Genomic DNA, 14,821 nt, shown 5'->3' with positions numbered 1-14,821 from the left:
GACTCTCAAGAGTCTCCTCCAGCACCATAATTCAAAAGCATCAATTCTTCGGCGATCAGCCTTCTTTATGGTCCAGCTCTCACTTCCATACATCACTACTGGGAAAACCATAGCTTTTACTTTGTTGGCAAGGTGATGTCTCTACTTTTTAAGATGCTGTCTAGGTTTGTCATTGCTTTTCTCCCAAGAAGCAGGCGTCTTTTAATTTCGTAGCTGCTGTCACCATCTGCAGTGATCATGGAGCCCAAGAAAGTAAAATCTCTCACTGCCTCCATTTCTTCCCCTTCTATTTGCCAGGAGGTGATGGGACCAGTGGCCATGATCTTTGTTTTTTTGATGTTGAGCTTCAGACCATATTTTGCGCTCATACCAATCCAGAAATGGCTGTAACTTTTTTATCTGCCAAAACTGGTAAAAGGCACTCCTGGCACTCCACAGGAGATGCAGTCTAACATCTAGAGCAGTGTTTCCCAACCACTGTTCCGCGGCACACTAGTGTGCCGCGAGATGTTGCCTGGTGTGCCGCGGGAAAAATTAAAAAATTCAAAAGATTTTTTTTTTTAAGTCAAATTTTCGATTGGGGCGCCGTCACTAGATGACCCCTGGGGTTCCCTCCCTCCCTCCCGCTCTGCGCCTCCCTCCTCCTCCTCCTCCGGGGAGGCCCTTCCTGGCTCTCGGCCAAGGCTTGGCAGCTGCCACTCACTCACTCGCTCGCCCACCCGTCCCTCCATCCCTGCACCCGGCCTCTCCCCCTCCGTCCCCGGTGCGGGGGCTGCCGGGATCCGTAGTCCCCTCACCCTTGGGCTCCGCACCCGCGCGGGGTGCGCGAACTACGTTTCCCAGCGTGGCCTGGCGGGCCGGGCGTTTTGTTTGAAGCGCTCTTCTCCCGGCCATGGAATGAGCGCAGCGGCGGTGGCCGCGCGGGCAGGGGCTCTTCCGCGCAGACCCCGCGCAGCCGGCCTGCGCCCCCGCGGAGATCGGGCGGCAGGATGGAGCCCGGGGATCCCTGCGGAGGCGGAGCGGCGGAGGCTGCCCCCCAGGTAGGGCTGCGTCGGGGGGGTTTTATTTTTGCAATGCTGCATCCGCGCCGGAGGGGACGCATCGGACCGCGGGGAGACCCCTTGGCGGGCGTGCAAGGCAATGCTTGCGTGCAGGCGTTGCATGGAGTGCAGTGCAATGCAATGGCAACGCGGCGCCCTGCATGCATGCATGCAACTTCCACCGGCGCTCTGGACTTGGCAGGTGAGGGGGGTCCCCAGTGGGCGGCAGAGAGAGCCGGGAGGGCGAAGGGGAGCCGGGGGGGAGGAGCGCTGCTCCCCGAGCTGAGCCCGGGGGGGGGGGAACTTCGGCGTCGTTGCGCCGGGTGTTGGAAGCGGAGGCTGGCAGGGGCCCCTCACCTGCAAAACCTGGTCGCCTCTCATATATTTTGTGCATTGCATTCATCGCCCGCTTTCTCCTCCAAGGAGCTCCCGGGGGCGCGCGTGGTTCTCCCCGTGTTATCCTCGCAACAACAGCCCTGCGAGGTGGGTCAGGCGAGTGGCCCAAGGGAGCACCCAGGGATTGTCCTGGCCAGGTGGGGTGATTTGAACCCTGCTCTCTGCCCGGTCTTCGTCCTCATTTAGCCCCCACATGTGCATGACTGTGCATGACTGAGGTTTCCCCCCCTCGTCTTGGCTATGGTGTGAGTCTGTGCTGTTAATTAATGGGGTTCTGCCTTCGGAGAAGATGAGCCAGCCCTCAAGGAGGTGATTATGTAATTTGCTAGCAATTCATGTCCCTCCTGGCGTGACGCTGCACGCTGACGTCACGGGGCTGTAATGGTGGTGTGCCTCGAGATTTTTTTCATGAAACAAGTGTGCCTTTGCCCAAAAAAGGTTGGGAAACACTGATCTAGAGGGCATCAGGTTGGCAAAGGTTGCTGTTCAATCTCTCCCACTCTTATCCATGATCCAGTCTCCATCACTCTTATCACCACTGCCACCTGTGGGGATGGGGTTATCTCTCAAGCAAGCACCTCAAACAAGGGAGGAGTAGACTATTCTTTGAGCCAGACTGATTCCTGCTCTTAAGGAGCGTTGGATGTTTCTCAAAAGCAAGAATGAACGCAGCCTTCTCAGTAAGTAGCATATTTCAAAATAAACAAAAGGGTGTTTAAAAAGAACAGCTATGAATTGAAACCAGGAATGCATTTTAACAGGCAACACTGTCTTTTCCTTAACAGGCGCGGGGAACTCCTGGATGGTATATTGACCAGGCATGTCCAAAGTCCGTTTCGGGGACCTAATGTGGCCCGCCGGTTGGTTTAACCCAGCCCCTGTGGCAGTTTATTTCCTGGGGTAAAATAACTTTGGGGTAAAATAATTTTAAGAAGCTCAACAACTTCAATCCTTATTTTAGGTTAACAACTTTGGTTGGCCCTCACAGCCCTTCACTTAATCAAATCTGGCCCTCTTTGAAAAAAGTTTGGACACCACTGGATCAGAGCGGAGAAAGAATAAATATGGGGAGGTGACGACACAACGAAATCAGTAGAGAGCTAGTGACAGATAGTGCAAAAGCAAAAGCAGTTGTATTTTAATAGGAAGCAGGAAAACAAACAAATACATATTTTATTACTTCTGGGCAAGTGTTCTTGTTGTTGAATCACAGAATTGTAGAGTTGGAAAGGATCCCCTAGGGTCATTTAGTCCTGCAATGCAGGAATCTTAGCTAAATCCTCTATGACAGATAGCCATCCAACCTCTTCTTCAAAACCTCCCAAGGCCCCCAGTCACTGAGCTTGCGCGCTGCTCCGCGCTTTCTTCCTCCCTTCTCTGACGGAAAGCGGGGGTGGAGAGGAGATGTGGGGAGGCAATGGGGCCGGACGAGTACAGAGTGGGCGGGGCTCTTTTTCTAGCTCCCTCCCCAACAAATCTGAAGCAGGCAGACTTCACAGCAGCAGCAGCAGCAGGAGGCGAACCGCGGTAGCTCACGCTACGCTCCCGTGCGCTTCGGCGGCCAGAAGTGAACTCCGTCTCGACTGTTTCCCACGGTGAACAAAGCAGGCAGTGAGAGCAGGAGACCACCGTGGTGGAGCGTGGTGCTGGTTTTCTTTGCATCACGCGCCTTCCCTTCTTGAGTGCCCTGCGATCCTGTGCAACGCCCCTCTACTCGGATGCAAGCCCCCTCGAACTCAATGGGACTTACTCCTAAGTAGGTGAGTCTGGATTTCTGCCTTAGTTTCACTTCCCTTTTCCCCACCACCCGGAAGAGAGGGGCTCCTTCAGCTTTTGTTTCTGTTGCTGGAACTGACGAAAACGTCAAGTTCCCTCAACATAACTTGTCAGATGTCAAAAACTTGAATCATAACTTGAACATGTCAAGTTCCTTGGACAGTGCAGCCCAGTACACGTGTACTCAAAAGTAAGTCTACTTGTTTCCAATACATACATAATTTTATTTGTACTTACCTATCCACAGTTCAGACCATGATCAAGGCGGCTTACAACATTAAAAAATACATAACCACAACAGTAGTCGTAACAGTAGTGTACTCAAAAGTAGTCATAAACAATAAATGAAACATTAAAAAATACAAAACCAAACTGAACAATTTCCACATATATCACAACCAAATCTAAAATAAAGATACAAACAACAACAACAACAACAATGCTTTCCTTGAGGGACATCAAGGCTTCAAAGGAGTCACAGAATCATAGAACTGTTGAGTTGGAAGGGACCACAAGGGTCATCTAGTCCAACCCCCCGCAAGGCAGGAATCTTGTGCCCACGACTATGAGATTAAGAGTCTCATGCTCCATCCGAGTCAAATTTTCCCATCTCCTCTTTCTCATCCCCTAGGCACCCATACCAGGGTAGTGTGTATCCTGGTTGTCCAGGACTGTTAACCCAGTCCTATAGGCAATGCACATCCATTTAGTCACACATTTGCAAACAACAAATTAATATAATTTCTGAGTTAACATGCAAAGGATCGAATTGTTAATGAATTGAAAAAAAACCAAACAGTAATAGTTTCCAATTCCTTTACAACAATATAACTTACTGGGCCAGTCAGTCTATTTTAGCCTGACCCAATGCACAAAGTTGTGAGGACAAGGGGAAGGAATCATGTGCAGTACTGTCCTGAGCCCCTAGCAGGAAGTGTGTGATAAATAAACTGGTGTAGCCTAGTGGTGAGAATGTCACATTAAGTCTGGAAGGGTCTGGGTTCAAATCCCTACTTAAGGGAGCAATCCGTCCTTCCACATGTCAAATGGTTGGGTGGAAGTGTCACTGTTTGCATCCCTGCTGGCAGTAGCCAGCAAAAAGGGGGTGGGACTGGGGTCCACTGGATCCCCTTGCTGCTGTCACACAAAAGCATTGGGCCCAATGTGGGCCTGATGGTTGGGCCAAGTTCTACTGCCCCACCTTCCAACCCAGGCACCATGCATGGCAGGTCGATTCTAGGCTCTGCATGAGCTGTGAACTCACTGGGAGAGCTCTGGGCCTCAATTTCCAAAGGTAAAATGGGCATGAACAGTGCTTTGTAAGGATGACTGAAATGCACCACAGAAGCAATAACTGACATAGCTCGAAGGAGTCAAAGCTGAAATCATTTAACTATTTGGCATGAGATACAGGCTGTAAGATGTAAACAAGACAGTTTCACTTGATTCCTGTGGGACAATCTCAGTATTTGAGAATAGAACTGAGGGATACACACCAAATTTTACGATTAAAGGTAAATACTAGTAATCCTCCCTGCTCCCCAAAACCAATGTTAATTCCCCTTTAACTGTTAGGACGGGCCCTCAAATAGCAAGTCCCAGTTGGCATTGCCTAAGCTCTGGGTAACAAATCTTACGAATTCTGTATAATTTCCAATTCACATTCCTGTAGCTCAGAGCATGCAAAACAATTGTATTCCGATAGAATACAGTGACTGTTATTTCTGGAAAGGAAGAAATTCCCTCTCATGTTACAATAGCGGGAACTAATTAGGAAAGGATCAGCAAAACGAGAGCTAAATCAAGCTTCAGAATGGATGGCACAATTATTTCTCAAAAGGAAAGCTTTTATTAAGTAGAACTCAGTAATTGTGCTCGTAGCAACTGTAAAGAGCCTAACACTGCCCTCAACAGTCCAATTCAGTTCAAAGGGGGGAAAGCTGCTCTTAATATTATACATCGTCCATCTCAAGCTAGTTATAAAAATAAAATTGCATAATGTTGCAGGTGGTTCATATTTTTTCCTAAGGTCTCAAGTGCTGAACAATACACTCAATACCTTACTTAATCCTGTCCTAAATAACATGCAAGTTCTTAAGCGCGACACTGTTTGTTTGTATCCATAGGTGGCGCAAAAATATGCAACAAAGAAAAATCCATTGTTTATTGTGGCAGATTTCATTGCAAGCATAGAATTCAACAAGTCGTTTTTTGAAATTCTCTCTGTATTTTGCCCAATGAATCAAAGGGAGCCTTTTCAAGGTAGACAGAGAGGTTCCAAAGGAAACGATACGAATGGTAAATCACATAACACCTCTGGAAACCAGAACGTAGTGAACACTGGTAAAACACTGAGTCAATCCCATAACTGCTTTGGTTTTTTTTTTTAAAAAAACCAAACCACCACCTAAGGAAGAGAGAAGAATTATAACATAAAATGCCACAAGATATTTTGTGTTCTTATATTGTGATCTTATGTTGTAACTGCCCTGAGACCTGTGGGTATAGGGTGGCATAACAAATATATAAAATAAAACAAAACAAGAATAAAGACGACAACACAAAAGCAATTCATTTCAATCAGATTATTCCTAATCTCCTCTTCCAAGGACCCTTTGGCAGGAGCTGGTAGAGAAAGGGAGGCACTAAAATTTTCTGGTGTACACTGGGACAGGTTTGCCAATTGCCTTGAAAGGAAAACCTATTATTATCTTTCACGTTTATTTGGAATGAGAGATCACTTAGGACAGGCATTGTACTGTTGTTGTTGTTGTTTAGTCGTTTAGTGGTGTCCGACTCTTCGTGACCCCATGGACCAGAGCACGCCAGGCACTCCTGTCTACCACTGCCTCCCGCAGTTTGGTCAGACTCATGTTTGTACCTTCGAGAACACTGTCCAACCATCTCGTACTCTGTCGTCCCCTTCTCCTTGTGCCCTCCATCTTTCCCAGCATCAGGGTCTTTTTCAGGGAGTCTTCTCTTCTCATGAGGTGGCCAAAGTATTGGAGCCTCAGCTTCAGGATCTGTCCTTCCAGTGAGCACTCAGGGCTGATTTCCTTGAGAATGGATAGGTTTGATCTTCTTGCAGTCCATGGGACTCTCAAGAGTCTCCTCCAGCACCATAATTCAAAAATTGTGTTACTAACAAGATATAAATCTAAGAGTTACAGCTTAAAGTTGCAGCTCCTGTTATAAATATGCCATAGATTTTATTAATGATCATTTGTTTTCTTGGTAGCATGTCTGAAGAATGCTATGGGAATAGAAAGGACACCCCTTCACACCTATGTATCAAAACTTCATTGTAATCAGAATATTTTTCTTCAAAACATGTGTCTGCTTGTGTGTGCATGCACATACATCTTCATGGTTCTCATCAACTAAAACAAATAGGAAATAAGAGTCCAAGGCATCCAGAAATTATAGCTGCTATAATTCATTTTGAACTACTTGATGTGATTTCATTAACATGCTGCTGCATTTCTCCTCCTACAGGCCTGTGGTCAATGTGGAGTAATGAAAGTCACCAGTAAAAACATTTAAAGTATCTTCATGCATGATGGTAGATGAAAGAAGTTCAGTCACCAACCATTTCCTTAGTGCCTTCCTCCTTGCAATAATCTTCTGGAATAACATCCAATGTTCTGCGGGGAAAGGATTGATTATGGACTTTTCCAACAGATTTCTAGTTAAAGTACCTAAGAACCTTCCAACACAAATGACAGTGTTGGATTTGTCATATAACAATATCTCTGAACTTCAGATTTCAGATTTCAGTTCTTCTTCTAAGCTCCAGGTACTAATTCTTTCTCATAATCTCATTGGAAAGCTGAACTTCAGTGTCTTCCAGTACAATGAAGACTTAGAACATCTAGATCTATCCTATAACAACTTGCAAAGTGTTTCTTGTCATCCTGTTACAAGTCTCAGGCATCTAGATCTCTCTTACAATAACTATGTAGACATGCCCACATGCCCGGAATTTAGCAAAATGTTGAAGCTGGAATATCTTGGCCTCAGTGCTAGAAGAATTCAGAAATCAGATTTTAGTGTTCTTGCACATTTACAACTGGAAACTCTGTTCTTAGGCCTAGAAGACCTCTCTGAATATATCCATGGAAATCTTCCAGTGTTCAATACAAGGAGCCTTCAGATTATATTCCCACCAAACAATGATTATCAAGTATTGCCAGATCTAGAAATCAATGTAACAGAAAGTTTAGAGCTGTCAAATATCCAAGAAACACAAGTCAATGACTTAAGAACTTTCCTGCTGAAACTTAACAAAAACTCAACATTACTAAACCTAACACTGAACAATATACAATGTGACTGGGAAGACTTCATTGAAATTCTTCAGACTGTATGGGAATCAACCATTGAATATTTTGTTATAGCCAATGCATCACAGTTGGAAGCTCCAAATTCAATAGAGTTTAATTATACAAAAACTTCACTCAAAGCTTTGACAATTAAGCAGACTACATTGACTACGTTTCGTTCTGATGCAAAATATCTGTTGGAATTGTTTTCGGAGATGAACCTTACAGCCTTGACCATTTCTGATGCAGGTTTGATACACATGCTTTGCCCTTCAAACCCCAGTCATTTTACTTACTTATGTTTTTCAAATAACAGTTTTACAGACACCGTTTTTCAAAATTGCAAGGACTTAATGTTCCTTGAAAAGCTCATTTTAAAAAGCAATCAGTTCAAAAAACTTGTCAGAGTAAGTTTAATGACCAGTCACATGGCATCTTTGAAATATTTGGATATGAGCCTGAATTTATTGCAATATGAAGACCATGAGAATAACTGTGACTGGGGTAAAAATCTGGTTGAATTAGATTTGTCATTTAATAAGTTGTCTGAATCAGTCTTTCGATGTCTGCCAGTCAATATTCAAATGATTGATCTTCAAAACAACCAGATTTCAAGCATTTCCAAAGAGATTATAGAGCTGAATGCTTTAGAAGAAATAAATTTGGCATCCAATAAACTAGCTAGTCTGCCTGGATGTGGTCAGTTTAGAAATCTGAGGTTCCTGAATATAGAAATGAACTCTGTTGTCTCACCATCTTCTGAATTCTACCAGACGTGTCAAGGCATCAAAGAGCTAAAAGCAGGACACAATCCATTCACATGTACCTGTGAATTAAGACAGTTCATCAGTCTTCAAAAGCAAGGATCTATGGAGTTGGTTGGCTGGCCTGACGCTTATGTGTGCGAGTACCCAGACTACTTAAGGGGGACCCTTTTAAAGGACTTTCATGTCTCTGAAGTTGTTTGCAACGTGAGTCTTCTGATTACGATAGTTATAATTATTACCGTGGTCTTAGTAGCCACTGCTTCCTTCCTCTGCATCCGTTTTGACGTTCCGTGGTATTTGAAGATGATGTGGAAGTGGACTCAAGCAAAACACAGGATTCGGAAGAGTAATCCTGAAGACCTGCTCCCCAACATAGAGTTCCATGCTTTTATCTCCTATAGTGAACATGATTCTGAGTGGGTGAAAAACGTATTGATTCCAAACTTAGAGAAGGAGGATGGTTCCATACGGATCTGCCAGCACGAGAGGAACTTTGTTGCAGGCAAGAGCATTGTGGAGAATATCATAGACTGCATTGAGAAAAGTTACAAGTCGATCTTTGTGTTGTCTCCTTACTTTGTGCAGAGCGAATGGTGTCATTATGAGCTCTACTTTGCCCATCACAAGTTATTCAGTGAAAATGCCGACAGTTTAATCCTGATTGTGCTGGAACCAATCCCTGCATACATCATTCCTACCAGGTACCACAAACTGAAAGCTCTCATGGCCAAGAGAACATATTTGGAGTGGCCAAAGGAGAAAAGCAAGCATGGACTTTTCTGGTCTAATCTTCGGGCAGCCATTTACGTTAAACTGTCCAGCAACGAAGAAGAGAGAGCATTTTCACTGATTTAAATTTATATTAAAATAATCATATGCAGATTTCATTATATCAGTAACGTTCATGTTGTACGGCATGGGTAGGCTAACTAAGACCTGGGGGCCAGATGCGGCCCAATTGCCTTCTAAATCCAGCCCGCGGACGGTCCAAGAATCAGCGTGTTTTCCCATGAGTAGAATGTGCCCTTTTATTTAAAATGCATCTCTGGGTTATTTGTGGGGCATAGGAATTCGTTCATTTCCCCCACCCCCCAATATCGTCTGGCCCCCCACAAGGTCTGAGGGACAGTGGACTGGCCCCTTGCTGAAAAAAATTGCTAACCCCTGTTGTATGGTTGAATAATCATGTTAAGCTTCCAAACAATGAAGAAGTCGTTTAGAGTTGTAGCATTAAAGTCAGTTTTCATTGAGCTGAATTTATATAAAAATAAACAGATCTGCTGGTATGAGAGGAACTTTTGTGCACCCATGTATTGTTGAAAATATCAGAGACTGCTTTATGAATAGTTAGTCTTTGTGCTGTCTTCCAATTTTGTGCATTGTGAATGCCTATCAAAAAAGTACCGGTATTTACTGAAAACACTCATTTTGTTAGAACGTATCCCTATATATATAATTCCTGCCAGGTATCACATACTAAAAGCTGACATTGCAAAGGGAGCCCACTTAAACCAAGCAAGGGAGAATAGGAAGCATAGAGTTTTATTCGTACATATTAAGACAGGAATTCATATTAAGCTTGCTGTATTTATGCTTTCATAGTTATTGTACATATAATAACCTTAATATAGCCTAGCTGTAGGAAACCAGCTATTTTGAAAAATATGAAGGTGTCATATAATGGTCAGAGTATTCGTCTATCTACCCCAGTATTGTCTACTCTGACAGCCTTTGGCTCTCCAGGGTCCCAGGCAGATACTCTTTCCTATTATCCACTGCTTGATCCTTTTAGCTGGCAATGCCAGGGACTGATTCTGGGGCTTTCTGCAGGCAAAATATTTATTTATTTAATGCATTTCTATATTACTCTTCCATTAAAAATCTTCATACCATTTTACAATCACCAATAAAATCTAATAAATAAATAAATAAAAGGCAGCACTAAAAACAACCGCAGCAGGCTAAAAGCCTGGTAAACTTTAAGTCTTTACCCTTGCACTTAAACTCGTTTGAGCTCACTTACGCATTCTCGAAGGAGAGACTCGGCTACCTTTTGGAAAATTGTTGCAAAGGGATGGCAAGACTCCCCCTCCAAAGTGGAATACTCCATCCCTGTTGAGGCATGGGAGTCATACTTCCAATCCCTATACACAAAAAACATCTACAGGCTTAGTCCCTACCTCTTAAGTGATACCAGGGCTGAGTGGCCCCCGGTGTCAACTGAAGAAGTCTGCAGGCTTATTCAGTCTCTTAAACCTGGCAAAGCTCTTGGCACAGACAATATTTCCCTTGAGCTCCTCAAGGCCAATGCTGAATGGTGGGCCCAGTGCTTGCTGCCGTTTCCCAGCATAGATCAATCGGCTACTATCCCAGAGGATTGGGGACTAGCAATCATCTTCCCAATATACAAGAAAGGGAGCAGGTTTGACCCTGCTAATTACAGACCAATTAGTCTCCTAAGCATTATTAGTAAACTCTGTGCTGCCCACTTATGTAATAAACCTGAGGATTGGATGTAGCGAGAATATGGCCTTTCAGAAGCACAAGCTGGTTTCAGGGCAAACCAATCACTTTAGATCAAGGCCTAGTACTCCAACATCTTGCGGAAAAATATACCTCAAGAAAAGAAGGATCCCTCTATGCACCTTTCATCTGCCTTTGATTTAATATCACAAGATAGGCTTTGGGGAAAACTAAGTGCCTCAAACATAGACAGACATCTACAGCGTCTCATCCACAGCTTATATGAAAACATTCGGGCCCAGGTTGGGTGTGACCGACAGGGCCACTTATCTAAGGAAATACAAACCTACCATGGTGTTAAACAAAGCTTTGTCCTTGCTCCCATTTTATTCAACTTCTATATTTACTCCTTAGTAGGAAACATGGAGAAAGAAAATGCCCATCCCCCTAAATTGGCTGGTACGCCCCTCCCGGTTCTCTTGTACGCAGATGACACAGTTCTAATTTCCTTCTCCTGTGTGGGCCTAAGAAAACTTTTAAGATCTCTCACAGCCCATTGCAAAGCCGAACAATTAACAATCAGCTACACTAAATCCAAAGTCATGGTGTTCTCTAAAAAAAGAATGAGACACAAATGGAGAATCGATAATTGACCCATAGAACAGGTATCGTCTTTTAAATACCTGGGCATAACCTTTCAGGATATTACCAGCATTACCAGGTTAAAAATACTATTGCAAATGCCCAAAGATCTACCAAAGCCCTTATAAAGTATTTATATGGAAAAAGGGGCCAATATATTCAGGCAGCCTCTCAGGTCTTTGTTACAAAAGTATTAACACAGCTGACATACAGCTCCCAGATTTGCAGCTTCCTAAATCTTGATCCCTTAAAATCCTTCCAAACTAAGTTTTATCACTGTGTGTTAGGGATCCCTTCTTGCATGTCTAACATAGCTGTCCGCTAGGAGGTTGGGCAAATCCCTGTCAGTGCTTGGATATGGACCCTGAAGATCCATTATTGGTTAAAACTTTTTTCCCCCTGTCGGGTTGGCACCTGTAACCCTATTGAATTCCTACCAATCCAAATGGAAAGCTACACTTCACGAAAAGCGAAGAGGCTTGAGGTTTTCCTCACAGGCCCTGATAGCTGTAGGTTATGAGAAAGCTAGAGCAATAATCCGCCAATGAATTTGGGATGTGGAACTACAATGCCATGTGAGTGAGATGAATAAACACCCAGCAATAAAAGACAATGGGAGAGGGTTCACCTCAGCAATATATCTGTCCAAATTACAAATACCTAAATACAGACCGTCGTTTACCCTCGCCAGGTTCAACGTGCTGCCATCTGCCTTATTGCAGGACAGATTCAAGGGCAAACCATACGTGGAACGAGTCTTCCCCTGTGGCTTGATGGAGGTAGAAACTGTCTCTCATGTCTTGTTACGCTGCCGTTTCTCTGGGGATATATGCTCGGTATTTATCACCCCTGTTATACAAAAATCTCCAAATGGGTCCAAACTTCAATGTCTAAAACTCCTGGTAGAGGACAAGGATCCAAAGATCACGCTAAGGGTGGCCCAATTCTGTGTGACTGCCCTAAAACTTAGGGAACAAGCTGTACAGTGGATGCTCGGGTTGCGAACGTGATCCGTACGGGATGCACGTTCGCAACCCGCAGCATTTGCAACCCACAGCGGTGCAGATGCGCACGTGTATGTTGTGTTTCGGCGCTTCTGCGCATGCACAAAGCGCAATTTAGCGCTTCTGCGCATGCACGACTGCTGAAACCCGGAAGTAACCCGCTCCGGTACTTCCGAGTTTGGGCAGTCTGTAACCTGAAAAAACACAACCTGAAGCGTCTGTAACCCGAGGTATGACTGTATTACCAAAATGATTAAGGTTTTAAATAACAATTTTAGGTTATATTTTAGTGATTAAGATTTAACTTATATATTTTAACTGCTGCTATATCTGTATTGTCCCTGTTATACCCAGTTGCAATTCAATGTATCCCTATCGTGCTTTATGATTTTCCTGCTATTGTAAGTGAGTCAGAACTAGTCTGTGACCGTAATAATAAATTTATTCATTGATTCATTCACTTACGCATGTTCGTTGCCTTGTTTTATATTCTGAGATGTTGCAGTGTATAGTTCTGGTTGCCACATGACCTGGGGAAGAAAAATATTACCTGTACTTGGAAAAAGCAGTCATATGAGCATAGGTCTAGAAACTGTTTTATACATTGCTGACCTATGAAAGTAATACACCCAAGCCTTATTTCCTACACCAAACCTTTCTTGAATGAGAGCCAGTGCATATTATTTTGTATAATTCCTATTTTGAATATAAGAATGTCAGAAAGTAGGGGGCAAGTAGTATAATTTATACAGTAGGTTGGGAAGCCAGACCAAAGAACCCAGGTCATAATCCTGTTTTTACTAGCCTGAGATATAGTTCCTTGCTCAAGACCAGGGGTGTGGAACTTGCGGCTCTTTGGACATTGCTGGGCTCCAACTGCCTTTTGTTCCAGCCAGCATGACCAATGGTTAGGGACCGACAGGAGTTGTAGTCCAATTACATTCAGGGGATCACAAGTTGCCCATCTCTGTGGCATGGCTAAGTGGAGATTTTGACCCTTCTCTTCCTGACCCGAACCCAACACTTTACTATATTTGGTTACTGAAATTTGTTTTTTAATAAGTCAGATTGGCTAGTAGTGATGATCCACACTTTACCATCCTGTATGTTTGTGGCATGTAGCCAGACTTTTGCAATGTACTCTGTGTTTTCCACTGTGTGATAAAAGCTTCTGTATTGGGGAGGGAGCTTTCAGCCCCTTTCATCTATATGACTTTACATTTTGGACATCCATTTCTGAAGTACACACTAGGAATCATATTATTGAAGTCAGTGGGTTTACTTCCAGGTAAATGGCTTATAAATGTTTGTAGGGCTGCCTGCCAGTAAAATAATGTTTAGCTGATTAGTCATAGGAGTAAGAGAAGGAAGAATGAAATAATAATACTATTTTATTAACACTTCGAAACACTTCACATGCTTAAGAACTGCTGCCTGAATTGCCCCTCTTCTTTCTGCCAGTGGCTTCTCCTTTGTGTCTTATTGGGTTATGGTTAAAGAAGAGAGCTTAACCATGATCTCAGGTTTGGATCATTAACTTCTCATTGCTTTCAATTAGAAAAAATGTAAGCAAGTATGTTCACTCGGATGTAAGCTCCTTACTGTCCTGGGAACTGTAGTTTGGTATGTGAACTGAAATTGTAGTTCTTTGAGGAGTAAACTACACTTCTCCCAGGTTTTTTTTTTTGGGGGGGGGAATGTGCTTTAAATGTGTCATATGTACATGTTTAGGCTTGCAGCCATGACTGTGATTAAATATTCCTATATAGGGGGTCCAAGTTGGTGTGTACAGTATATAGTTTGTTTAGCCAAAGCGGAATTACAAAATCGTATTTATTACTGTGAGGTCCACAAATAAGCAGCAGCACTCCACTCAGCAGCTTAGGATGGTTTTTTGCTCTCCATAAAATCACCAGGCAACCCTGTATCGGGAGATTTTTAATATTTTACCATTTTTTATGTGCTGGGGGAAACCCAGCCGAATGGGCGGGGTATAAATAAATAAAATATTACTATTATTATTAGACAAAATAAATTTGAGTGCAGCTGTTGCTGTTTTGGGTTTTATTGCGGTAATTTTTTTTTGGACTGGCATTTTTTGCCTTTCTTTGTTTGCCTTGCACACAATTATCACCACTTATCCAGAGAACCAAGCCCCTACCTACTTGCTTTCCAGGTTTCTTTGGGTTTCGTAACCGGGATCACTATGAACACGAAGCGCATCACGGGCAGGAACAAACATACTTTCAACAGCCCAAAACCAAACCAGGGACTGAGGTGCTTTTGCTTCAAAGAGCGCTTCCTCTTAAAGCCAAAACACACACCCCGTAACTTCTTCCTTGTAACTGAAGTGGGGGAAACCCGTATTTCACATCCCCGTGACGATGACCCGTGGGGGGCAAGTGGGCAGA

At 43.7% G+C, this 14,821-nt stretch overlaps 2 protein-coding genes across 6 annotated transcripts in view; one reads left to right on the top strand and one right to left on the bottom strand.

Moving 5' to 3' along the window:
• Positions 1 to 14,821, bottom strand: part of FAM114A1 (family with sequence similarity 114 member A1) — a 50,770-nt gene that overhangs the window by 35,086 nt on the left and 863 nt on the right. For 2 of the 4 annotated variants that reach the window (XM_081207741.1, XM_081207742.1), the window contains exons 1-2: positions 14,576 to 14,691; positions 12,876 to 12,940 (exon numbers count right to left, since the gene is read on the bottom strand). In XM_081207741.1, the coding sequence (XP_081063867.1) occupies positions 12,876 to 12,940; positions 14,576 to 14,633 (123 nt within the window). In that variant the 5' untranslated portion in view covers positions 14,634 to 14,691. Of the gene's footprint in view, positions 1 to 12,875; positions 12,941 to 14,571; positions 14,692 to 14,821 lie in introns of those variants that run through there. The other 2 variants (XM_081207746.1, XM_081207743.1) reach the window with 2 other exon arrangements.
• LOC308594524 (toll-like receptor 6) lies at positions 2,643 to 9,587 on the top strand. 2 transcript variants are annotated; one of them, XM_081207681.1, is made up of 2 exons: positions 2,643 to 3,196; positions 6,708 to 9,587. In XM_081207681.1, exon 2 carries the CDS (start codon positions 6,769 to 6,771, stop codon positions 9,154 to 9,156), a length of 2,388 nt encoding a protein of 795 aa, XP_081063807.1. In that variant the 5' UTR covers positions 2,643 to 3,196; positions 6,708 to 6,768; the 3' UTR covers positions 9,157 to 9,587. The 2 variants fall into 2 exon arrangements, with proteins under 2 accessions (XP_081063807.1, XP_081063808.1); XM_081207682.1 differs by having other exon boundaries at positions 2,643 to 3,402.

Source organism: Podarcis bocagei (genome assembly GCF_964188305.1).
Source record: "Podarcis bocagei genome assembly, chromosome: 9".
Classification (NCBI taxonomy): Eukaryota; Metazoa; Chordata; class Lepidosauria; order Squamata; family Lacertidae; genus Podarcis; species Podarcis bocagei.
This window is presented reverse-complemented; position numbering and strand designations above follow the sequence as displayed.